Source organism: Aulostomus chinensis, chromosome 18 (genome assembly GCF_037954235.1).
Source record: "Aulostomus chinensis isolate RoL2024-O1b breed Wild chromosome 18, RoL_Achi_v1.0, whole genome shotgun sequence".
NCBI lineage: Eukaryota > Metazoa > Chordata > Actinopteri > Syngnathiformes > Aulostomidae > Aulostomus > Aulostomus chinensis.
In genome coordinates, this window is record NC_141337.1 from 12,809,661 (window position 1) to 12,836,971 (window position 27,311).

Genomic DNA, 27,311 nt, shown 5'->3' on the forward strand with positions numbered 1-27,311 from the left:
CCTTGGACAGCTGCTAGGAATGCTATCACGGGGTCAGCCAGACAGCCCCATACTCTGCCTGCCAATACATGACACCATCTTGGATTTGCACAGCGCAGAATTATCAGCCCCCACCGTTGACATTCTGTCACAACTTCCCCTATCTCCTCAAAATGAAGATCATTTTTTCTAAGAGAAGGCCATGTCCCCAGCAGAGCTGGGACTCAGTAATAAAAGTTGCGTGCTAAGTAATGTCATCTTTAACAACTGATGGTTGGCTCACATTGTGTGCAGGGTTCACTAGGGAGTCAGCATGTTTAAGGAGATACAGGGGGGGGGGGGGGATTGGTGATTTTTTTTTTTTCCCCCTCTTGCAAAAGGCCATTTCTGGAGTATTAAAGTAATGTCTCAGTTTACATACTATGTTGACATGGATTAAAGTGAAGCCTGTGCTGACATGCGCATGTCAGTTGACAGGGACAGTAGTTTTACACTGAGCTTTTGAGGAGCACCAGAGAGAAGGTTAAAAATTCCACCAAAAAAAAAACCCAAAACCCTAAAAATAGTAAAAAAGGGTTTAAAAACTTTTTGTATTGAGGAAAGAGATTCCAAGTGCTAACTTGTGACATTTGTCTTTAAAGGCATAATTAGTAAGGGGATAATTTTTAGCCTATAAAAACTAGTGCCAATGTGTCTCATAATACCACTTTGCCAAGCGCTAGCGCATCACTGTAGCATGGTGGAGCTGTAGCATACGTAGGTGAGGGAATCACAAAGTAACCCACGACACAATTGTATCACAATACAGCATTTCTACAACAATCAATGTATTTCAAGACAATCTGGCGTGTGTATAAATGAAAAGACAACATACCCCTTAAAAGGCAGGGATCAGGAATTTAATCACTGCGTTGTGGTTTCCCAAAACTGAACAACTGAGATGACAATTTAAGGAAGAGCTTAGAAGAATTAGCTCTTCAGCACACACAATAAAAACATTTTTCAAAATGACAATGGATGAACCAGTTGACAACCCAAGCTGTTTTAATAAGAATATTGCTATTCGGCACCAGTGTATCGATAACGTTCTGTAAGAAGATGTCTGGCAATATACTCAAAGCCTGTATATTTGCCATTGCTAACCAGATGGCTGCAACTTTAATCAGCTGCTGTATTTACTAAATAAGATATTCTATTGTTCTTCATTTTATTTTTTATGTTATTTGCCGTTTTAATGAAGACCATGTTGCACTAGGCTTCCTCCATTTATAGATATTTAGTGCTCTGTATTTAGTCTTGATCTTGTTGGATTCGCAGTACTTTGGTTTGCTTTATCTGGTTTGTAAAGATGAATGGCAGGATAAATGTTGTGTTTGTTTAATATCATTATCATCATGGCTGCATCAGTTAGATTAGTAAAAACACCATGAAAAACTATTGGTAGAAACCAAATTAGAGAAATGATTTAGATAAGCAGAGGCTAGCAACCCCCTGTATTATTTCTCCGAAAAAAACTAGTAACCCTTGTCAGGTTTATCCACATTTTAGTATCTCATGTTGAAGCCCAGGGTTTTATTGAAGGGGCAGAGATTCAGTGAGAGGGAGATGAAAACAGAGAAGGCGCGGAAAGAGCGGTTATAAGACAGGGGGGCCCTAACTTAGGGGGAGATTTCTCACATTGTAAAACTAAGAACAACAAGGGTTTATTTTGCCTCCATATTTGGTAAGACCAAGTTTTGATCAGCTTTACCATACCATATGTGTTTGTGTGTCTGGGATTTTGTACGTTGTGCATTTATGTTGGTTTGGTTCAGAACTTTGAGGGGTAAGGATGCTTCACGTTTGACGAGGTGCCAGAGTGTACAGGGATAAGGAGGTTTATCTTGGCAGCTACATCTTTGTCATGAAAAAAAAAAATCCATCTGTCCTGCATGTTGTGCTTGTTGTTTCAGGAACATGATGATTCTTCATCTCAAAGAATGCAGGCGCTGCCCCGCACTTGTCTTTTTGTGTGTGTGTGTGGGGGGGGGGGGTCCGCATGCTCGCTCGCTCGCTCGCTCATGTGGCAGTAAGGTTGCACTCAAGCCCCTGCACTGGTGTATAATTACACTTCCTGTGAGGCTGAAGACAGCTGTTTCCTCTCCTCTTTAATCTCACAAATATACATATAAGAACAGTAATCAGCCAAAGTAATTGGTTCGCTCTAAGCTTGAAAATAAGTGAAGGTATGACTTTTCTGAATATCAAACAAACATGCAGCAACTTTTTAAACTGCAGTTTTCTTTTATCATATTTCCTAGAAATTGACTAGAGCTCTTAAAAGTGAGTAGTTGATTGGTATGAAATTAATAGCAAACTTTATTGATAAAAGAATGATCATTTCAGTCTTTTTTCCAAGCAAAGATGTCAAACATTTTTCTGGTTTCGGACTCTTTAGATTTAAAGATCTGCTACTTGACTGTTGGATGGACAAAAGAAGCAATTTGAACATGTCAGTGTCGATGAAATCGTGAAAAACATTCTCAACATTTTATAGCCCAAAAGATTTGATTAATCATGGCAAAAATCGTAAGTTTAATCATGAAAGAAAATCGTTGTTTGTTAAAGTCCTACTGGTGATGGTATGTCTTTAGGTTGTGCATTCTTGTCCAGCTACAAATACTGTTTTCAAGTTGTCTGTCCATTTTTGTTTATATATGTTCCAATTTTACAAAAAAGTCCGTAAATTAATCAGAGCCGTAACTCAACTGATAAAACCTTTTATTAAGTTCCTTCAAAGTCTTCCAACAGACATAGATTTTAACTGCATCTTGACAGGTAGGACGGAAGCATACAACCGTAAGGCGGTAATTCTAAGTTCCAACGTTAAACTGTCAGGCTTTTTTTGTTATATATTGCAGTTGGAAATAGTTATTAATTTACAGACCTGTTTTTTTGTTTTTTTTTTAAGGATTACAAATACTTTCAACCGTCCGTGCTTATTTGGGACAATTACGATATTTTTTAAATTATGCTAATACTGTTGCTTTTGTTGTTTGAAAATCCTCTGCAACACAGAATGATTTCTAGACTTGATCATTGATAACTGAAAATATGTACTTGTGAAAAAAATCCAAGTTAGACATTGTGTTTGACATATTGCATAATAAATCTGATTTAGATAACCCAAAGGTGCTGATGCAGTTAGGGTTGGTTTGTGTCTCCACAACTAAAAGTAGAAGAGAGGACAAACACATGCATTGTTTTAGAGAATCTCAGTAGTTTGATGTGTTGAGTTTCTGGTTTTTGTGAGAAGAATGAGTGGGATGTGTTGAATGCAGAGCCTGAGGAGCAGACGAGAGGGTCAGGGCAGGTAATTAGCGTTGTAAATTCTCCACAGTGCTTAGAAAAGGGACCTTCAGTTGCCCGAAGGTTGTAGTCAGGCTCACTTTAGATAAGCGCACACACAGGCTTAATCTTTTTCCCTCTGGAAGACTTCATCAACTTCCTACACTATGGTACTTTTTCCCTATTATGCTATTTTTAAACGATGATAAATATACAAGCACTCTTCTTTAAGACTCACTTGACCATTAAAGATCCCTTTTCAGTAGTGTTTTTTTATTTCTTTAAGCGGCTAGGGGGTGTAGCCAAAGGAAGTGGGCGTCTCCTGTTGCTTTGCATCTAGGGTCATATGATCAGCATGGGTGGGAGGGGCAGGGCGGGAGCTTCCACAGTTACAGCAGAGTTTGGCCTCTCACTAGTGTACTGCAATTCGGCAGGGAACGACTCACACACATATAAACTTGACACACGGTGAGTGTTCTGCATAGTGGGAGAAAATGTGCGTGCATGGTTTATGTGTGAGTGTAGAGCAGTTGGAAGCATAGGGAATAAATGTTTGTTCCCCTTTTTGTTTTGTTTTTTGGATGATCTTTGTCACTGGAGGAGCACATGGGGTTTTGTGTCATTTTCATAGACTCCGATAACTTTCTCTGCAGGATTGAGGAGCTCAGCTGTAAAACGGTCCAACTATTTCTGTTTGTGTTCCAGTGTCTGGCTTAATATGCACCAGTTGTTTTAAAATGCTGTGTAAAATATCCTTATGTTCAGGTGAGAAACTTTTTTTGTCGTCACACTGCACTGTGGCAAGTTGTTTCCATATATGTGGGTGTGAGTGGCCATAATTGCCATTGTTTAGGTTTTTCATACCCCCTGTCATTCATCACCTAAATGTTTTGTGTGTCTGTTATGTGACAAGCTTTGGAATCAGGCAGTCTTTGCTGCAACACACACACCTCTGAGTACTTGCTATGCGATCTAAAAATGGTCCTTTCTCAAGCGCAGCGTGATAATTCATGAACAAGTCAGTGTGTGTGTGTGTGTGTGTGTGTGTGTGTGTGTGTGTGTGTGTGTGTGTGTGTGTGTTATGAACTGTTAACTCCAACCTAAATGCAGAGGAATGCTTTCATTCATTTTCTTAATTAAAATGAAGGTGGAACTTTTTCCCAGGAGATGCAAGGTTTCATATTTGGCCTTTTTGTTCTCCATGCAATTTTATTCACCTTTTTACTGCTGAAGTATCTCTGTGTTTTAGCTGTCTGTGATTTAGTGGTGAGACAGTTGTGTGAGCTTATCCGGCAATGTGGCAGCTGCAGGAATAAAGCTGAGCCTCAGCATTGTATCATCCCAGCTTTGTGGTCCAGAATTGACCTGGGGAATACTAAACAAAGGACCATGACAATATCAAGCGATGGAAAACAGCAACCAGCCTTCACCTTTTTAGACTCAACTGCCTCTGGTTTCCCTCAAAAGCATGCAGACACACATTCTTACACACACAGAGCTGTTGAAAGGACCCTGTTGTGGCCCCTGCGCATTGCCAGGCGAGAACAGACAGTGGCCTTTCACCAGTGTTTGATTGGATGCTGAAAAGGTCACCGTTACCTAATGTATCTTGTGAGATTTTTATGTGTCTTTGTGCGATGAAGACACACAAAACATCAGTGTAGTAAAAGTATGTATGTGTTGTGGCATCATAACTTTGAAATTCAAAATATTTCATGAATGTACCTGGAAGTCGGCAATTTGAAATTGATAAGGTTTCATTCCTGAAGCTCCACATGCTGCACATTCTCAGAATAGCTAGCTAGTTTTCTGGTGTGCTAATGTCCCTGTGCACATGTGTACGCTGTGCCCATGCAGATTCTTTTGTTTGTGCAACATGCCACTACCAATTTTTTTCAGATTCTCATTTTCTAATGACAGAAAATATTACTCTTACAGTTTTCCCATATGCGCTAGGTTACTGGATCCTTTCTCTCTTACTACTCTCAAAATAAATAGAGTACTCTACTACTGGAAAGAGGTACAAATTAAATTCTTCTGAAATGAGATGCTGTGTCATGCTGTGTCCGACGTGTTTTTTACTTATTAAACAAAAGCAGTTGAATGCTGGAGCCAATGACGGATAGGAGAGCCTGAAGGCTAGTTTTTGGCTCCAAGCTCTGCGTACGAGTCTTAGCCACTTTTGCTTTTCCAGCTGCCTGCTAGCTTTGTTACTTTGCTCAGATTCTGCTTATTTGGTGCAGCTTGACTGGTAACTGACCGGTCAGGCTGGGAATGCTGAAAAACATCCAATTCCAATCCCTTTCCAGGCAATCAACGCATCCCTAATGTGTATTGTGCTGATTAAGACAGTTGTAAACCTGTCGCCTATGAATAGCCTGTGTGGCCAAAATCTTGGGACTTCAAGTGTTACCAGCAAGTGTCAGGGTCAAGACTTCCTCCTCAGTTGGCTGTTACTGCATGCAGTCCAGTTAGCAACTTGAGGTATTCCAATGGAGTAGAAGTTGAAAGTAGCTCAAATGTGATTGGTCAACACTACAACTACAAACTGAAATAACCTTGGGTCTGGTCTCAATATGTTGTTGCAGAGGTCCCCAGTAGTGGTTGCACCAGTAGTGGTAGTAGTGATAGTCATAGTATAATGTTAAGTACAGACATTAAAAATAATTGTCATACTGAGGCTGTGATTGCCTGTGTCAGAACTGAGAAGCCAAAGTGCTTGCATTAAAAAATGAAATTTCAGTCAAACATTTGTGCATAAAGTTACTTAATACTCATTAGATTTTTTGGAAGCTAGGTCGGGTAAGGTATTGTCAGTCATTTTGTCACAAGCTCTGTATCTGGGTCAGTCACAGCTAATAAATGCTGCTGATAAGCTTGATATCACACACACACACACACACACACACACACACACACATTGTGTGACAAAGAGTCTAACGTCTCAGGCTGGTAAGGATGGATGGTGTGTTTGTGCACGTTCACAAACATTAAACAGTTCACTCGTGATTATGCAGACCCAAAGCCTTCCCATCTCAACACTGAACAAACTTGGTTATAGTTCATTGTAGTAATGTCTGTGGGAAATCAGTCCAGAATTTGGAGGGATCCGAACACGCTAGTGGCACGTACTTCACACACCAACAATCAGCAAATGCTAACTTCCTTAAGCTATCGATTTTACAATCCTATCCTCACCCATAGTCACAATCTTTGGAATGAATGATATCCAGCTACAAGCAACAGAATTTAGTTTTCTCCTTGTGGTTACTAGGCAGGGCACTGTTCATCCATTCTACAGTAACTCACTCCTAGTAGCTGAGACATTCAGCGAGAGATTATAGAGCCCCAGCTCATTCATGTTGCTGAGGCTGACAATCACCTATTAAGGTGCAAAGTGGTATTACTAGGTGAGGTGGATGGGCACTAGCTTGTTCAAATTCCTACAATTTGAACCTTTTTTTTAAGTGTTTTAGTACAACGTGATGGCCTCATGTTCTGTGTTTGATACTGCTGCATAAGGACACATAACTTCATCTGCAAAATATGTTTAATGTGTTTGACTCCAGTTTTTCCAACTGATGTCTCTAAGGTCAGGTATGTATGAAGATAGAATTTAGATTCCTGAGCCCCCCTGACACTGAGGACCCACGCTTGTCAGCAAACCATTTCACTGATACACTTTGACCTGTGCGCCATGATAAAGAGTAACGCTGGCTTGCAACCACACTCTGTCTAATGACTTTCAACAAGTTCTGTCTGTGAGCAGCTGGCAAATAATAACTACTTCGCTCATTTTGTCATCTCTTTCCCAGAAGCTTCAGATAATTGTCAAGTTCCCAATTAATAAGGCATTGTGCAAACCCACTTTTGGGTTAATGTGTAACATTTGCTGTGGATTAGCTTATTGTCTTGTAAGATTTAAATTTCAGTTTGTTTCAGTAAAACTTGCTGGAAATATTTAATTTTATATTGAAAGTTTGTGAAGCAATTTGTTGCAGTCGAGGGAACTTGTTCTTGTGAGCCTCACGGTGTCGGAGGCAGTTGCAGAGCCTAGAAAGACGGCAGCTCTTTTGTGCACCACCAGTTTGGAGAAAGAACACATTCCTCTGGCAGTCTAGACAAATCTGTGGGCTTCTACTGTCATTACAGCAATTTACAAACATTTCTCAACAGGCTGCTAAGACACACTTGCTGTTGATACAGTTTGCACTGACTTGGACACAATGTTGGTCTTGTAGTGTTGATTGGCTGCCGTGGCTACATGATAAGTGGTTATCATACAAGCATACAAAATGGCCTCAAGTGTACAAATGACATACATAAAATATAAGTAGAGGAAATACATATACACATATTTGTCAGACACACATGTACGCACACACACAGTGCTCAGTGTCAGGTGAAATGATGTGCAAGTTAGACCTTGGAGAGGTCAAAGGGCACAAATCTCCAGAGAGCCAGATGACTCTGGGAACTGGGTCTTGCTGCACAAACACTCAGACTTCAATAACAAAGCAGACCATGTTTGCTCTGCCACCACTCCAATTTCCCCCTTTTATTGGAGGATTCACTGCCAGGGTGGGAAATGTGTTGTTTGTATCTGCATGTTTTTGTCCCCCCTGGGTCTGTTCTTAACCCATGTGGTCTAATTGACTGTGTTGGAGGCATATGTGGAACCCCAGACCAAAATAATGTAATGGGCCTGTGCACTTCCTTCAATCTACGGATGTTTCTAAGTTCTGTTAGTGCCATCTTGTCCTTTAGGGGATATCAATCATAAAAAAGGAAAGGAGTTCAGGAGTAACTGGAAAAGACCTTTTAGAACCATTTTTGATTTTGTCCACCCATGTTAAATGGAGAGCTCCTGTGTTTTCTCTGGGAAAGGAAGTAAAAGACTAAAGAAGCAGATGTGTTACAAGAGGCCAATAAAACAATTTTAGTCAAGAGCAAAGATGTAAACGACCCATTTAGTAGTTTTGCCCATTAATCTGTGTTTGACAGGGTGCCCCAGACAAGTAGAGGAGTGATTTAATGCTACTGCTTCACTACAGCCCTGCCTCCCATTTTGAGGGACTGTACATACAGTAGTAGTGGACCTTGAAGGTGTTTATTGGCCAACAAGTAGCATTCACATTCTGGTCATACATCAGAGCTCTGAACTAGTTTCTAGATACAACAGCCCACACAAACCTTTTGTACCCTCCTTAAATTTCAGTTAGATCTAGTTATGCAAAAACAATTATCGCATTAATTTATTTTAATGTCGACTACACTATGTCTTTCAAAGGTAGAACATTTTTTGCTCAGATTTATCACAATGTACTGCATGGTAAAGAGAACTGTGTCCCAAAATGTATTTCTCTGCTGACATTCCCCTCCCTTCTCTTAAGGATTTTGAGAGAAATTTAGCATGGCAGGCTATTTGTAGTATAAATAGACAAATGAATACAGTCCAGTTGTATAAAATCATCTTAAGGATTTCTAGGATTCATCCAAGTTTTTCTTTCTCTAGATTCCTCCCTTTGCAGGAGGTCAAACAAGGGGACATTATTCAGCGCAATTCCTTTTCAACCTAAACTGGGAACATGACCTCTGACCTGCTCGCCACGCTGTCAAGATCAACACCCTGGACAGCTGGCGCATGGCTCAGTGGTTTTGACCACATCTCCACTAAACATAGTCGACACAGTCAGTGTCCTTCGTAGTGCTTTGTATTCTCAGTGTTTTTGAAAAGAACTGCAATGAAAGGGCACGTGTTTAGCTGGTTTCAGCTGTATTTACATCCCATTTTGGAGGCCTGTGTGTAGTTAGTGAGGAATGGCACAAGCAAAAATGGAATAAATCACAAATTCGACCTAACTCAACTCAGCTAAACAGTTTCCCCACCCTTCCTCCATTATTCTCACTTTGTCCTTTGACCTTGCTGCTGACTGTCTTTTCTACTCAACAGTCCTCTTTCTTTTGGTTTCCTCTTTATGTCATGCTTCTCCTCACATTCCTGCCACCTTCTACCTCTTGTCAACCACATCTTACCATTTTGACTCCAATCCCTTCTCCTCCATACTCATTGTTTGCCCCCTTTTGTCTCCTCTAAAATACTTCTGTGGTATAGGAGACGGTTGGCCATATTTACTAAGAGCAAAGCAACCTGATACTGCTGGAAGCAAGCAAGAAACATTCTGTTGTGCATGTAATTGAAAACAGGATCACAGCCATTCCAATGAGACAATCTCTGCTTTCCGATTTCCGAGATGATGTTGCTTTCCTACCAAGGAAACTTGTTTTCATGCCATCCCCTATCTGGACCTGATACAGGAGAAAACCTATCAGAAAGCAGAGCTAGGGGGTGATTAGATATGTGGTCAACATCGTTGCTATGTGAAACACTGAGTCAATTTCAAATAATTTTACACAAAAAGCCCATTTTTTTTGGGGGGGGGGGGTGGTAATGGCTAGAATCCAACACTCAAAGCTTTAAAACAGGAGTCCACAAACAAATGAGCGGCATCATTCCTGTACCCAATAATTTTATTTAGTCAGTGACCAAAGCCGAATAATGTGGCATTAATATGATATTCCTATAATGCAGTATGGGGACTGTCCTCACCCCTATTTAAACTGGCATGAGCTCCTTTTTTTCAGTCAGGACAGTGTTTTGACTGGCCTATGTTTGGCTTGTCCACCAGATGGTGAGCCACCAGGACCGGACATTTTCATGTGTAGGTCAAAGGCTTTTAACATTTACAGGGCTATTTTCCAACCGTCTGTCTCCTAACACCTGTGTTTACTGACTAAGGACTCATTATTGGTCTGCAGCGCTCATGCTAGGACATCATGGAAGAGTTGAAGGCACTGAATGCCTTTGCTTGATAAATGGTCAGAATATCCAGATGTTTAACAATGGGTTACCAAGTCTTTCAGCACTCTTTAATGTGCTCTCAAACAACACCATTGACTCAGAACACTAGAGTCTTAGTTTGACATTCTTATATCAACATCATGACATAGTTTACAGAAACTGATGACACAAAACTAAAAAGGTTTAAAACCCCTGAGGCTGATTGATATTCACTGCTAGGGTGAGCTTGGTTTCCCACTGTAGAGTCTTTGTTCATCTGTGCTCATGAGAGCTGCAACTATCGAGTATTTTTGGAATCGAGTATTCTGTCGATTATTTCTTTGAGTAATCGAGTACTCTAACGAATGATACTTTTTTGTTTCATATTATTAATTTAATTAATATTTAATCATTATTTAGAATAAATAATGTGCAGGCGCTAGGGTTAGCAATTTTAAATATAGGGTACGTTACCTTGTAGAAGCTCCTCCACTTGAAGCGGTGTAGTGAGGGTGTTTGCGTTTAAGGTGCTGCAGCATCGACGACGTGGTGTGATGGTACGCAAGTTCGGCGTTGCAGTGTACACACAGAACGATATTTTCGGCACTTTGAAGTATGAAGTGGTCCCACACTCCAGACTTTTTCTGTCTTTTTCGTCCATCTTCCGCCATTGCTCGAGCAAAACAACCCATCCGGCATCGCTTGGATGTGTCCGTCAGTCACAACAGTCCGGGTGACACACACGCACGCACACCTCATCGCTCTCTCTCCGTCTCGCTCACACACACGCGCATGTACCTCATCGTTTTCTCTCTCTCTCTCTCGTTACGATATTGTCACATAAGGTTAATTAAATGAAGCCTCGAGGTAAAGTATTTGCCTCGATCATTTTTTGTACTCGAGGTACTCGAGTAATTGTTGCAGCCCTAGTGCTCAAATTTCCATTGATGTACATTTTAAAGTAACACGATGGAAAAGTTCTTCCAAAAAATGTTTAAGCTTAGCCTGCTTGTTTCAGAGGTTGTTTTTTTGTTTTTGTTTTTGTTTTGTTTTTAAGAGCAAAGGTGCAAAATTCGAAATGAAAACGTGTTTGGAACACGCTTTGACGTAGCCAGTGACTGACCAGCTGTTTCTGCTGCTGGTGTCTCAGCAGCATATTCCCAAATTTTTTCTGTGTCTCCAGGAATATGTCCAGATCTGGCATTAAAGAACAATTCTTGCGTACTGAACTGAAAGTAACTCCTCAAGACCTTTTCTTATGATCTGCTGGTAGATGGCTGTCGATGACAAAGGCGACCTCTTCCACTATTCTTTGCAGTCATAAGCAGCCTAGTATCTTATCTCCAAGCATTTCCTAAGTTCAGTTCAATTTTGGTTGACAGTTAAATGTTCTGGGTTGGGAAGCAGGGTACAGTAGCCACTTTTATGTTCTTTTACATGAGATTCAGCAGCACCACTGTTATAATGATGTCTCCGTTATGACCTTTTGCTTGTGCACACTAAACCAAACAAAACTGGTATAATGTAATTTTGCTTCAGCACAATGTGGTAGCAATCCATGATTCCAAAACAGAGACATGATGTTTAAATAAAACTCGAGTCCATGTTTAGAGAGAGATGTTCCATACCTTTGGGGATCCCATGCTTTTACTCCGTTCTGTTCACCTATTTACTTTATTGACATTGAAAAGTGGTGGTTCTGCTATTAGACACTCTTACAAATGTAAATAATACATAAATAAATCCTGTTAGTCTCTCTCTCTCTCTCTCTCTCTCTCTCTTTTTTCCTCCTCCATAAATTCACAATGACCATAAGTAGAAATGGATACAGAATTAGAAAAAATAAAAAGCTTAGAAAAATAGAGCGTCCTGCACAAAACAGCCACTGTCATTTTTACCATTCTGCATGTTCAAAATATTGATTGTCTTCAACAGAGGAAGGATGCCTGCTGTTTTGGTACTAAGTTAGTGTAGTGGCTGTTGGAATGTTTTTGAGTGTGTTTAGAGTGATAATGTATCACAGTGTCTTTGAACCCCATTCATTTTGTCTTCAGTCCCTTTGATGTTTTGCTGGTATCCTGCTTCAGGTGAGGCTCACTTGTTGTAGCCTTGCCTATCAAGGTGTGTGTGCGTCCTTCCCCCTGGCCAACATATCTGTTTACAGCATGTAGCTGTCAGAGAAGCTGACATCAATTGTGGCCCACAGAGATTGAAAAATAACATGTAAAAATGTACTTTTTAAGTTTTGAAAACGTAGGTTTTAAGAGAGCCAGATGAGCACTACAACGGAAGGATGTGAAGGAAAGAAATGACATAGCAATAAGGACTGAGGAAACAGACGAGATAGAAGGGAAAGGATCGGTGTGCGGAGAGAGGAAAGGGTGAGGTTTAGAGAAAAAATGACAAGAGCAGAGGTAGGGAGTGTTGGAGGTGCAGAGAAGATGAGGAGGGCAGTAAGTCACAGTAAGTTGCTGACTGACTGTTGGAACAGGATGGGGAAGTGGTGTAGGAGCCCTGGAGAGTTGCTTCCATAGGTGGGTCTCTGACACATGTACACACACGTTCACACAATGAGCACATTATAAGAGTAGGTCTTGGTGTTGATTTTGAATTAGTGTTGAGTTTCCACTCTGGTGTTATTCCTCAATGAATTTCCATTCATCAGGGCTGTGTGTGTGTGTGTGTGTGTGTGTGTGTGTGTGTGTGTGTGTGTGTGTGTGTGTGTGTGTGTGTGTGTGTGTGTGTGTGTGTGTGTGTGTGTGTGTGCGCGCGTGTGTGCGCGCGCGCGCGCGCGCGTGTGCATGTGCGTGCCTTCTTAGCGCGTGTCCCTGTTGATTGTTGTCTTAATTGAGTTAATTCCATGGAACTGGTTCTTTGGCCTCAAAGACACTATCCAGAGACAGTTGTGCAGGAGGATTTGTGTCTGTACTGAAATCCAATAAATCTGCCAGTTTTGGCTGCATGTGTGTTTGTGCCTGTGTGTGTGTGTGTATGTGTGTGCCTACAGGTCAGCTATGAGATCAAAAGAAGGAAAGGCTGATTGTGAGCAAGGTCAGGGTGTCTGAAGCTTGTAAATGCGAGCGTGTGTGGGGCCACATGACTGAGAGAGCCGATCAGGTTTCAGCCTCAGCAGGCTCTTTTCCACTCCCATATTATCAGGACAGTAATGCTGGACTGTGGAGAGCAGAGAAAAATGAGGCCTTGTGAGGGGAGGCAGCCACATGAACTACTGTATATACAGACACACAAACATACACAATGTAAATTCTTTCCCTTCTCTAACTGAGTTACAGCCAGCCTCTTCAAGCGTGGCAGTGAGCTCCTCTGTTAACAAACCTTAGTGGACGTATTAAAGTTGAACATTTATCTCATGATTGGACACAGACGCTCAGGCATTCCAGGGAAGTACATTAAGCTAATCATTATCAAAACAAAAGGCAGGGATAACCTGCCAAGAGCAAAGTATTTTCATACCGCGGAGTATATTTTCAGTTTCCTGTGCTGGCATAATACCAGCTATTCTCTCTGATGGAAAATCAAGACTTTTTTTCAAGGTATGTTGTCCATAAAACCAATAAAAATCACAGGTTTATCAGCCACTCCAGTTCCAGTCCTCCAGGTGGACATGGAACCCTGATGAGTGATCCGTTGACTGAAGTTTTTAAATGGCTGGATCAAAAACAAACTGATTACTTTTAAAGAACCGGTGTGAAGGATCTCATGACATCTGGCAGTGAACCTCATCAAATACAATGATACCTTGTATGATCATTCCCAAAATGAGTGATTTCTAACTTATCTCAATATAAAATTGGATCACCGATTCAGAATCAGAAAAAAGATAATGTAAATTTATTGATACCTGAAGGGACATTAATTTGTTAGCCTCCATATCTTGAACATATAGAGAAGGGAAAATTGCCATACCACCTTACATGATTGTCGTCCCTTGAGATCATGAAAGGGTGGGGGTGCAGTCCAGGATCGCTGCTTCCATCTTTGAGTTTATAACTGCAAAACATTGATCAAAATGATGCGGAAATAACTATTATAACACTGAGATTAAAACTAAATGGAGATTAATGCTTGGTCCATTCTGTCCACAAGACAAAGGGCCAACATATTTTAAGGTACTTGTTTTCCCCATTAAGTTTGTATCCAACCATAATTTAAAACTCCTTTATCCATCAGTCTCTGTTCTCTTATCCCAGCTCACTCTTGCCTCATTGCTTTGTTTTGAATCTGCATCCTCTGTGGTGTTGGAGTTTTTTAGCACCGTTCTCATCCCTCAACCTCTGTTGTCCACTTCATCATCATACCAACAGTTCTTGTTGCTCTCTATCCATTGCTATTGGGACACTCACCTCATATAGCTCTCACACTTTTTCTCTTCATACCCGTAATCCTTAAAAATAACACATTCTGAACTTGTCTCTCTGTCTCTGTTTTGAATCAGGGCCAGAGGTGAATCTCAGCAACACCAGCAGTGCCATGACTGAGACGGTGGTGCCTGAGGCTATGGTGTCCCCAGCGGTGGGCAGCTTGTATGGGGAGAGGCCAGCTGGACCAGTAGTGGACTTCAGTTACGTGGGCATTGATGCCATTCTAGAGCAGATGAGGAGAAAGGCCATGAAGCAGGGTTTTGAGCTCAACATTATGGTTGTGGGTAAGTAGAGCATATGTACATTTACTGAAGTTAAAGCTGTGTTTTCCTCATGTACGTTTTATAGATGTATAAATAGTGCTGGGCACAGTGTTCCTAGGATTGAAAGACTTGCGTTCAGTGGTGCAAGAGGCAAAAAAGTTTGACTTGGTGCAGTCCTCTGCTGTGTGCGGCCCATAGAGCAAGCCCACTAGAAAGCCAGCTTCTGGTTCAGCTCTTGGCTACTTTTAATACAAATAAATGTATTTATTTTTTGTGGCTCTTATAGACTTTCCAAATGTTATTAATTATGATTATGAAAGATAAATCACTCCTTCTTTCAGTGTTATATTCCGTTCACCTGCCACTTCTGTCACATTTTAATCTAATGGGAAGAGTTTCTATGGGCCAGTGTTCATGGGATGACAAACTCAAAATACCACAATTAGTCTGCTGTGTCCCCCCCCCCCCCCCCCCCCCCCCTATGCTCAGTGCTCTTCTTTGGGGTTTGATGCACCTAAAAACATGAACAGTTCCACGGGACCAGAAATACCCTTCAGAGCTGAAGTTGATCACTATGTGGTACATTCTGAGTCCTAAATATTAAGGCGTGATCAAATAGACAAGGGGAATCTCTCAATGAGCACTACAATTGACCTTGATACTGGGTGAAGATGAATTACTAAGCTGCGTGTGGGATGTACTGTATGAGAATAAGTCCCTTCAACATGGAGTATCAACTTATTACATCGCACCTAAATGTTTATCTCAAAACATCCTCCACCAACTAATAATATGCCCTGCTCTTCCAGTCTGTTTTTTTCCCTCTTTAATCAAGTTCAAGACCAAAAACGGTGCCCTCAAACCTTTCTTAATAAGCAGCTGCACACAGTGGAGCCCTCATCACTGTCATCAGACCCAATCAGAGCTAATCACACCTCAGTTGATGGGCCTCCATAAAACCTACACCACCTCCCTGACGTGTGTCTCCTCTGGATGATGTCGTGACAGTTTGTCTGTCTTTTATCCTCAAATAAAAAGAAACCATTGCTCAAGAAGCTGCCTCAGGGCCTAGAATGAGCTGTGTAGAATCACAGACACCAGTAAACAACATTAAAGTTTCAATGTGGTTTTTGCATTCAGGTGGAATTAGATTCCACCACTTTATTTGGCTGGTGTCTTTATGACCAAGGAAGTGCTTCAAAGATTTGATTTTGATTAATAAGTGCAGGAGTTGCATGATGACAAACAATTAAAGCAATTAAAGGGGAGCTCTTGGAACAGGTGGAGCCTCGCATTTCTTTTTTATTGGGCACAAGTGAGAGAAATCTGCCTTGTATCTGATGAAACTATTGAAATCTTCTTTATCTACATTTCTAGATCTGTTTTGATGCAACGTGCTGCTGAAACACTTCTAGACTACAGATGTGTGTCTCCATAGATTAGTGAAGTTTTCTGTGTTGACTTACCCTGCAATTGAACGCTGCTTCTTCCTGATGACGAGGGCCTCAGATGGTCCCATCATGAGACAGAGTTAATGACCCACGAGAAGGGATCTCGCCACTTCATCAGTTTTCAAAATACAATCGCCAGTGTCAGTCAGTCTCATCCAGACTGAAAAGACTAGGTCAGGCAACATTTCCTCTAAGTCTCATTCTGCTATTATAGGAAAACATAAACCATTCATGAAGTCAGCTAGGTTAAGAACATGTACAAATAGCAAACAATGATTTGGGTAAGAATAGTTATTCAACTGTTAACCATTCAGCAAACTGCTCAGACGACATTTGACGGTTGAAGTTTCCTGGGATAACGTGTTTGGATATGTAAATGAAGCCTTATCTAGTCTGTCTCTCATGACATGTTTTTGCCAAGAGTCATGATAAATGACTACAGATCCCTTGGTAAGAAACCTTCAGAATATGGAAGTAAATAATAATACTTAAAACACCGGTAAAAGATTTTGCGCATCATATTTGGTTATTGAGTCTGTTAGCAGAGTACCCAGGCTGGGGGGAGGGGGTCTGGAGTAGCTGAGCATAAGAACTCAACTGGTTGAAGGCAGTAGTTACGAGCTCCTCAGGGCTACATTGACTTAGTGTTGCCTCTTGAGGAACGAGAGGGAGTTCCACTAACTTGTTCAGGCTAAAATAATCCTTGAATACTCGTTCACTTCCCAGCAAGTGAGAAGTGAAGTACATTAAAGGATTTGTATTGCAATGCACAGGGACTTGTTACCTCTGGCAGTGTTTATATAAACGGACACCTGACCATGTTGTCACTGACAGCCTCGACGTCCTGAGTCGAAGCTCTAGTGTGTGGACAGATTGTGGTGTGTGGACAGCGCAAGCAGTCAGTGTAGAGGAGTTTTTAAGTGTGTGTGTGTGTCTCTGTGACTGTGTTGCTCACAGGACAGAGTGGCCTGGGAAAGTCTACTTTGATGAACACGCTGTTCAAGTCCAAAGTCAGCCGTAAGTCAGTGATGGCTATGGCTCAGGAGAAGATCCCTAAAACAATCGAAATCAAGTCCATCAGTCATGGTAAGTCACAGTGAACCCCGAAACTCTAATCTTTGTCCCACTATTTTCATACAACTTTCTTAGTCTTTTGTACCTCTTCCAGACAGATGTTCTCTGTCAGCCATGTTCAGTCTTACGTTGCACATGTTAATAGCTCAAATCACTTTTTGGACAAATTTCAAGCGAGAAATAGTAGAGCATTTGCATAATAATGCCACATTTTTTAGATTTTCAACATCTGGTTCAAATAGTTGTTGGACGGGATTGTTTTGGCACCATTGCATACAGCGTGGTGGCATTGACTGATCTGTATGTTTCTTTGTTCAGACATTGAAGAGAAAGGAGTGAGAATGAAGCTGACAGTTATTGACACACCTGGATTTGGAGACCAGATCAACAATGAGAACTGGTACGCCGCAATTCTTGAGTTTCTGCTAGATAAACATATTCTAATTATCTATGTCTAACCATACGTTCCTCGCTCTCTCTCTCCTGTCCTGTCTTCTGCTGTTCCTGTTCTGTCACTCTATACTCTTTTTCTTCCTTCCATCACTCCCTGCCACTGACCAGCTGGCAGCCTATCATGAAATTTATCAATGACCAGTATGAGGCATATCTGCAGGAGGAGATCAACATTAACAGGAAGAAGAGAATCCCAGACTCCCGAGTCCACTGCTGCATATACTTCATCCCACCAACTGGACACTGGTGAGGTCATACACACACACACACACACACACACACACACACACACACACACACACGTTCATGGGGAAACATGGACATTTTCGGATGCATTTAGGTTGAATTGGACCATAAAATCAAACAAACCAAATACAAGCACCTCTAAAAATAAAGAACATGTGTTTATTCTCAGCTTTTTCGGAGTAAAGCAGCGATCAAAATCTCCCATCTCGCAGCACCCCCACACACCCACAATGCACACACACGCGTGCACACACACACGCACGCACACATACATGCACTGGAAAGATAGGCTGCTCTTGCCAGGCCCTGGAGCAGCGCAGTGTCCCAAGTTTCTCATGCTGGATCTCTTACAGATACACACATCTGGCTCTGATCGAACTGAACAAACTGCCCTCCTTCTCCACACTGTGTTGGTTCGGCCGTCAGTGTTTGGAGCTCAGAGGGTTGGGGTGTACTAACAAGAAAAAGGGGGAGGGTGCACACAGTCCCATGTGTCCATCAAGTGATGGATTTGCCAGGCAGCTTTACAGCTTTTGCATTTGTGTAACCGGAGTGCAGAAGCAGCGAGTATTTGGAAATATCTAAGGCAGCTGCGTATTGTCAACCTCGTTCACACACGCACAAAGACAAAGTTGAGTGCAGAGCTACACTTTTCCTAATTTTTCTGTCATGGCCTGTATCTCTTCAGGTTGGGGGCTGGCGTGAAATACCCCGTCTTTGCGCTCCATCCACTTATGTTTCATGTTTATCCAACACTGCAGATGTCACATGGCCCAACCAGCAGCTGCTTAGAGTTTGCCTTAAAAAGCTTAATGATGAGAGACAGGAAGGACGAGAGAGACGATGTGTCTGAGCGAAGGCAATTAATTCTGTGCTTTTGTCTTTGTGGATGTGCTCTTAAGTGAATGCACAAGACTCTGTGTTTACCATGGCCAGTCTTTGTTGAAGAGTTATGAGCCTGGCTGCTGCTGCGGCCAGATTCAGACTCTTAAGTCAAACGACAGGAAAGACCTGAGCCCTTCAGCCCCTTCAACTTCACACACACTGTAAAATGATTAGGTCATAGATGCAAAGTGAACAGATACACGCTAGAGGGGCCAAACATCTGCCCTCTGGTGGAAGGCTGTGGTGCAGCACATTATTTGATTGAATTTTAAGACAGTGATATAACATGTCTACTTCAACTCTTTGTCTCACACACAGTCTGCGGCCACTTGACGTAGAGTTCATGAGACGTCTCAGTAAGGTGGTCAACATAGTCCCCGTCATTGCAAAGGCAGATACACTTACCTTAGAGGAGAGGGACTTCTTCAAGAAGAAGGTAACATCTTTCATTTGCAATTTTTGTGTGTGTGTGTGTGATATTTAACATACTTGCTTATCAGTGTGTATTTATGATTATGATTTTGTTTTTCTGCATTGTTTTTTTGTTTGTTGTGTGGTAAGCAGAAATGAGATACATCCATATGGTTCTTTCCTTATCATCATTATTTTATCACAACAAATTGACCTACCAGGTTAGATGACATGAAAGAGTCAGTAAAATGACTTCACTCCATGCCGAGCTTGGATTTGATCAAACACAACAGTGAATTGCATGTCCTTGTATCCTTCAAAAGACATAAAAGGATATACTAGATTCACCCCAAACTAACAGGTTCATCATCCAAACATTCAGTGGAAATAGTTATGCTTTCCATCCATCCAGGTTGTCATACGTGTTTTGATGTTTTGGGCACACTCTTGATGATTGGACCTCTAGTACTTGCTCAACTCACTCAGCTCACACCATCAATGCATGGCTGCTGCCAAATGTCATGGCCAAAGCTTAAGCTAAAAAGAAAATGGCAGTCTTGACACAGGGAGTTTTCTCATTTTCAGGCACTTAAAATAAAACTACTGTAGCTGCACTTCAGTAGACCGACCGACCGACAGGGAAGTATTGTGTATCTAGTCATGGCAACAGCAGTCAGTTTGACAAGAAGGCTACATCTTTTGTCCATTTGGGACTTTTTCAAACTGATCGAAAGCTTCTGTTCTATCGAGAATTAACAGCCAATAGCAGCATGAGCACAATGTTAGCAATGAAACCAAAATAATCATGACATATTTGGCAGCATCTTTGCCATCTGAATGTTTCACCATTGTTCAAGGAATCTCTGTAACAAAACATGGCTTCGTTCCAGCAAGGGCTAATCACAATCTGCCTTTATCTCTCCGTCTCCACCCCCCACCCTCCCCCCTTACTGATTTCCACCTCGACCCTGTTAATAGAGTTGTAGCGTTTCAGTCACGTGTTTTTATTGGCATTGTCCTCAAAGATCTCAGAATTTTCTTTCCCCTCATTTTTTCAGAGGCGAAACTCCCTGTGGTTTATGTGTATTTAATACACATAAACCATCTTGTTACATGTTCTGTTGTGTTAGTCAACAGGGAGGGATTAACTACTAAGCCCAAACTTTTGGAGGAGATGAGAAGGTAGATTAGTTTTAATATGTCTTTAATCCATATATTGGGCAGATTAGAATTTGTTTGTTTGATCTCTCACAAGGCTGCAGTTAGCGTGTCGGTCTAATAATGTCAGTAATTAATGGTCCTAGTTTGCATGCTTTTACAGCTGTGGCAAGTTAAAAGTATGATGTGATGTGTGTTGGACCAGATCAGGGAAGAGCTGCGAGCCAATGGGATCGATGTGTACCCTCAGAAAGAATTTGACGAGGATGCGGAGGACAGGATGATCAACGAGAAGATCAGGGTGAGGGGATCATTGTTGATCATCTGTGGAAGGGGCTGTGCTTTACTTGTAGGATGTCTCGTCCTACTTCCCGCTAAATCCATTCAGAGTCCTTGTTGACATACTTGCTTGAATGATTTCTGACTCCATTGTTTGTCGACCTTCAACTTGCAAGCAGGAGATGATTCCGTTTGCTGTGGTGGGCAGCGATCAGGAGTACCAGGTCAATGGCAGGAGGCTGCTGGGGAGGAAGACCAAGTGGGGAACCATTGAAGGTACAATTCCCTCTCCCCTTCATTCCTAATCTTTGACGTCTTCCTATTTCTCAGTTCCATTCTCATGTCAGCAGGGCGTTTGGCAGCAAGCACATTAAATAACTAGGAAGTTTTGTGTGGTTGAGGAGAAGACAAAGACGAGACGTGACCTCACTGAGTCAGTCAGTCAATAAAACAATACTCCATTCAGGCCAATGTCGTGTGCCATGCAGCTGGATTTGTTCACACAACTGTACACTCAGGATGCTCCCGATAACCACAGAATTAGGGAGGCGGGGTTTATTTGTTTTCTTCCAGAAAGTAATGTAAATTAAATGAATTGTTTTATTTAGAGAGGACTTACTGAGATTTATCTGTAGGGCAGCAGTCTTTCACTGCAGTGTCAGTCGCAGGTTTATCCAGCTATAATCTTTCTGTAGGATTTCTCTTTAAATACTTCATTATGTTATCCACTCCAGGAGGCAGTAGTCCTCAACTAAGTGTCTCATAAAGGAAGTTCAATTTCCTGCAGTGTATGATATACAGACATAAAGAGGCGGCTCGAGCGTGAGCAGTTCCTGTTATCTATTCAGGAGGACTCCCAACTAGGTGGCGCATCAAAAATGACATGTCTCAGGCTCCCCCTAGTGGACAACTGAGATAACTTCTGGTCCTAGAAGCTTTAAATCAGGCTGCCTTTTGTCCCTTTAGACACATTGAGCAGCTTGTTTTATCACATTCTGATGAACCTGTCTTCCTCCATCAGTTGAGAACATAGCCCACTGTGAGTTCGCCTATTTACGGGATCTGCTCATCAGGTGAGTGTCTATGTGTCTCACATCCTTCTCTCATTGTGTCACTGTGTGTTTCGTTACCCTTGTAAAGTGTACCTTCTTATTGTGTGTGTGTGTGTGTGTCTCTGTGTGTGTATCTTTCAGAACCCATATGCAGAACATTAAGGACATCACCAGCAGCATCCACTATGAAATGTATCGCGTGAGGCGCCTCAACGAGAACAACACAGTGATGGCTCATGCTAACGGGATCCCTGAACATCATCTTGCTGCCCATGAGATATAAAAAAAACACACCAGCTCCTCCTCCTGTATCCTCAGCTCAGTGTAACTCATAGACTTTGACCCAGGTTGACAGCCCTGCGATCACTCTAGGCCCCCACCCCCACCCCATCCTGTCTCATAGGTGGGATAGAAACATACAAGCCTGCCAGAGGGACTGTATTTACAAAGACTTCCAGCTTGAATGGACTATTTCTGTCAGTATATTGCCTCATTAACAAACACTACCCTCCCACAATCATGGAGAAGAGAGTGAAGAGAATCTTTGTAATGTGCTGCAGCTTGATTTTTTTTTTTTTATCCACTTCCTGATCATAACCTTTTTTGCGGTTTTACTTGAGGTGCCAAAAAATTTCAGCCAGCAAAATGGACTGACACTCGATATGTTTCAGTGTCAACCTGGCCTTAATCATTATCATGTTAATCCTGTCCACAGTTACTATTTTCAAGTTTGTTTTGATGTTTTATCAGCGCTTATGAGAATGGCTGTGCTGTAACAGAAGCACACTTTCCTGTGGTTACGCTCACACCTGCAACAACATGTGTGACGACTGTCTGTCCAAGCATGTTGGAAGGAGGCTGGGCAGCACTTTGCCAACATCTGTGTGTGTTTGTGTGCGTGCACGTGTGTGTCCGTGTCTATGTGTGTGTGTGTGTGTGTGTGAGAGAGAGAGAGTCCGTGAATGTGTGCGAGAATCGGTGTCATTCATGCTCTCCTCATAGTTAAACAAAAGAAGGTTCAGGAGAAAGGATCAAAATAGCACATATTTTATCGTATTTGTGACAAGCTGTGTTTTGCTTTACGTGTTTATGTCAAAAATGGTCCTTGATGTATTTTTAATTTTCAGTATAAATGCCATTGTTTATTGATAAAAATATCTTAAAGAGTGATTTAATATGAATAAGTATTTATGCACGATATAAAATGTGAACATATGTCATGAACAAGTTGTGGTCCATCTGTTCAGATCATTCACACACAAGCGTGTGACTTTGGGCTCGGTAACAGTGCCTTATTTATTGGAGAATGTTTGCGAGCATATTGGCTGAAACTGGAAAGAAATTGGGTTTGTTGGTGCCATTTTGCCTACATTTAGACATTTTTCAATCCATTTCCCGTGTTTACATGGAAACAAACTTATTCTTCAGTCGGCCAGCCCACTTTTTCTTCTGTTCTTCACATCATAGCAAGGATCTGTGTCTGTTTGAACTTGATATAATTCCCTACGCTGTCATGCTCTGTCCTGTATATTCCTCTGTGTTCTGATACCGTTTTTTTGTACTTGTACTATTGATAACAAAATTTCTTTTATCTTATTTTAAAGAAATAAAAGTTGAAAATTAAACATACGTATTTGTTTTTTAAGTAGCTTTTATTTTCAACGTTGCTTTGTACTCCATTTTTCCCATTGATCTGTTTCGCCGTGCCAACCTTTAGAGGAGCTTCAAGCGGAGCGAGTGAGTTCATCCTCTGACTGTACACACTGTCGATAATTCTCTATTACGCTGGATTCCTGTAGCGTTTAATTGTGGCTGTAATTCACATAGTAGAGCACTTTAATTACCATGTCATTAAGCTTTTTCTTGATTAGCTTTTGAAATCAATATGGCTACCCACTAGGTCAGTTCGTGGCTGATTAACGCTAATTACTTGAATGCATGACTGCGTGTTTTCATCCTCAGCTCAGGAGATGGGAGGAGACGAGCTCCAGACTGGACCTGGGATCAATGACAGGACGTGCAGGCATCCGTCTACTTGAGGTAGTGTGAAGCAGGATGTAGAATGTTTGTTTTTTTTCTTCTCTAATTGGGACATCGACACTTGGCTGTGAGCAAATACTCCACTACTTATCCCTCACCTGATCTTGTGTTTCTGCGTGCTGGGGCCTAACGCCGTTGAGTGACGTCAGTATTGACTTGACAAACACAGCTACAACATTCCAGCTCGTTACACAAATATCTAAATGTGATATTGCTCAAGATTACCAGTCAACACTCTGTCACACCATGTGATCTGACATCACTCCAGTATTCCCTCCCAGTGTCTAGAGAAATTTCATATTTGTGTATAATTTCCCATTTCTCGCATGCAAAGTACCTCTAAATGGCGACTCACAGCATCGCCCCTTGAAATGGCGTCCTTTGCCGCTTCACATTTTGCAACGCCCACAGCTCCCAACACCGATGCTAATTCAAACCTTCGCCTCATAAGTCGAGACCCCCACCACCATTACCAACCACCTCCCAATTGTCTCCCTCCATCTTCCCCTGGGAACAAACGGGAAAAGAATTAGCTGCATTTTCAGCCACCCGCCACACCACCAGGCAGCCATCCTGTTGGCAGCCGCCCAGCACTTCAGTGCCGCCTTAATGACATTCATTAACGAGTTGCATTCTTTCTGGATGCTAATGAAGTGAAGCCACTGAGAGAGAGAGAGAGAGAGAGAGAGAGAGAGAGACTGTTCAGCTTGAAGGTTTTTATGATGATATGTTGCTCAAGTGCATGTTGACTTTGATTATATCAAAGTGTGTACACACTCAGCCGATTTAATGCTCTGTGGTACCTTTATGTCACGCTGCAGCTACGTTGCAGTGCTAAGTTTTTCACCCACTGGTGCATATGCTAAACAACTGTCCCGGGCGTCATGTGCATTGATGAATATGGTGATTGTCCAAATCTCGCTCAGTTCAGAGCAGAACGAACCCCCAGTTTGAAACAAGATGCAGAGTTTTAACACTGTTTTTCAAGTCAGTGCATGCCCCCCCCACACACACACACTCACACACACTCATATTGTTGTGGCTTGTACTCTCAGCTCATCTGCTACAGATGATGCACTAATTAGCAGCTGCTTGTAAAACCCGTAGAAGTATTTAACATTCATCATGCTATTTGTACCCTTCGATTTATTAATTAGCGAACTTCACTGCAAAAATCTGCATGGACGTCACTGCATGTGATTCATCATGTTGTGCACACCTTTGTTGTTTTTTTGTTTGTTCGTGCCTGCCGTGTTTACGTCTTGACACACGAGTTGTCGTGCCCATTTGCAACCCCCCTCCCTTTCATCTGCTGTTCCTCTCCTCTTTTGTTGCCAGGCTCCTCACCTTCTCCTCCTCTATCCCTCCCTTCCTACCCTCCTTATTTGTTTCTCCGATCATTTTCCAGCCTCGCACTTGGCTCGGTGCCATGCGTTCCAGACATGCATGGGGAGTGTGAGGGGTGGGGGTGGGGGTGGGGGGAGAGACTGACGTCCATATGCAAATGATCCAACTTCATGCAAATCAACCCCGCTATTAATTAAAAGTCAGCTGCAAATTCAATTAGCAGACTGAATAGGGAGGGAGGAAATGGGTTTGCTTGGATAATGTGAGGTGAAAAAAATCACGTGGCAGTGTATGGGATGAGGATTTGGAAAAAATAAACAAATCGTGGTCAGTGGGGTTTCGCGGGTGGGGGGGGCAGCATTTGGAATGGGGTTCATGCAGAGATAGTATTGTGATCAGAAACTCTCCTAGCTATCCAAGTCGTATCAGCCAGTGGTCGGTGTTCTGCTCCATACACAACACTGGCATGCTGGTTGACACACACACACACACACACACACTGTTAGCAATCCCCGCAGAGACGGAGAGACCCAGACAGCGGACGACGCTTGAGGTGAGAGAGAGAAGAGCTTCGCTGCTAGCTCCTGCCTGTGGCTAATTACTGTGAGTAATTAAACGGATCACGCATATCAGTCAACAATTGTGCTGCTGTGGTGAGGACGTGGGCGTGTGAATGTTTGGAGCCGAATCCTTAATGCATACTTCTGTCATCTGAGGTTTATTAATTCTGGTCGACATTTCTTCGGGTTTATCCCAAAACATTTTCGCAAAGGCAGCATAGTAGTTTTTTGATTGACGGGTGCTTGTATCTGGAACCTTGAGCAGTAACAGACGGGTAGCAGCTTCCTACGCTACAACGAGTTGCTGTGGTCCTCCGGAGTTTTGTTGTTGTTACAGTGGGCATCACCTCAAACACCAGCCAGATATCTGTTAGCCTCAAGACAATCTCTACTGCAGGGATCTCTTGGAAGTGGTGTGAGGGGGGGGGGTTGTTGTGGCACACAGCCAAGAGCCAACCAACACAGTTGATTAATGGGATGAGGTTTGTAATGAACAGAGAAAAGAGAAAAAAATGCATGTGATGAGAGAGAGAGGGATGGGGGGGCAGTGAAACATGAAGGAGACTGAAAGGGATTCAGTTGGATAAACAAGAGCAAAGAGGAAATTCTGTTGATGGGACATAATGTCTCTTCAGTTGACACAGAATGGTGCCTTTGGATCAAGTGAGTCCCTCATTGAAACTGGTTTTCTGCTTTTTTGTTCTTGTCTTTTAAGGTGCTAATGTACTTTTTGAACCTGGATGAAATTTACACGCTGATAAACTCCTGCTTTTGATCAGTATTTCTTTTGTGCATTAAAGTCTAGAAGAAGCTTTATTTCTGGAGCCTGGAACTGCTGTAATGTGACATATTTCCAAGTGAAACAAGAAGCAGGAAATGATGCTGAACAGTGAGAGTATCTAGGGTGAGACGCTGACAGTAGCATCCATCAAGGAGGGAAAAGGCCCATCTTGTGCGCTATGTAGTTCACCGTAACTGGTCTGAAGCCCTCGCAACACAACACAATCGCACTCCCAAACCGGCCCCTCACAAAACACTTGGTCTGATGAGGGTTTTGTGGTCTTAACATTGGCTTTAACCGTGGTACATCCACAAAACAACATGCGGTAGAGGTAACAGCTTCAAGTGCTTTCAGGGACAAATCATTTTTTCCAAGTTTTACTGCAAGTCCCATCATTGCAGCACCATTAGAGAAATCGGTGTTCATTTTGATGTCCACAACTCAGGTTTAACAACATAGCAAGATGGAACTTAAATGTTGAGTTTCCTCCATTTTGAATTAACGGTAGCCTAGCGGGGACGGCCCCTCATGGTCGGGACGCTCCCCGAGAACACGCCACACACCCCTCAATATGAACGTGGTTCCGCCAGGGGGCCTGTTCCCATGGCAATCTGGGAAAGAAAAGTGGGTTTGGGGCGGATACAGATGGACCATTTTTGGTAACTACCTAACTTAGCTTATAGACATACACTTTATATATGCTGCTAAAAGCTAGTGGTTGACTGGTGATTGGTTTAATTTTACAGGAAGGTGTTTCTGTAATGAGAGAGAGAGAGAGAGGT

The 27,311-nt window shown here is 42.1% G+C and overlaps 2 protein-coding genes across 6 annotated transcripts in view; both read left to right on the top strand.

Annotated features, from left to right (window-relative positions):
* septin9a (septin 9a) overlaps window positions 1-22,250 on the top strand; it is a 64,344-nt gene extending 42,094 nt beyond the window's left edge. For 4 of the 5 annotated variants that reach the window (XM_086184184.1, XM_086184187.1, XM_086184185.1 and 1 more), the window contains 9 exons: window positions 14,604-14,813; window positions 17,201-17,329; window positions 17,636-17,717; window positions 17,879-18,016; window positions 19,220-19,337; window positions 20,676-20,771; window positions 20,929-21,025; window positions 21,771-21,822; window positions 21,943-22,250. In XM_086184184.1, coding sequence (XP_086040310.1) covers window positions 14,604-14,813; window positions 17,201-17,329; window positions 17,636-17,717; window positions 17,879-18,016; window positions 19,220-19,337; window positions 20,676-20,771; window positions 20,929-21,025; window positions 21,771-21,822; window positions 21,943-22,084 — 1,064 coding nt within the window. In that variant the 3' untranslated portion in view covers window positions 22,085-22,250. The remainder of the gene's footprint in view (window positions 1-14,603; window positions 14,814-17,200; window positions 17,330-17,635; window positions 17,718-17,878; window positions 18,017-19,219; window positions 19,338-20,675; window positions 20,772-20,928; window positions 21,026-21,770; window positions 21,823-21,942) is intronic. The other variant, XM_086184188.1, reaches the window with a different exon arrangement.
* A 3,477-nt stretch (window positions 22,251-25,727) lies between these two features.
* The window catches only part of tnrc6c1 (trinucleotide repeat containing adaptor 6C1), a 71,519-nt gene continuing 69,935 nt past the window's right edge, over window positions 25,728-27,311 (top strand). The window contains exon 1 of the mRNA XM_086184809.1: window positions 25,728-25,791. The gene's annotated coding sequence lies outside the window, so the exon portion shown is untranslated. The remainder of the gene's footprint in view (window positions 25,792-27,311) is intronic.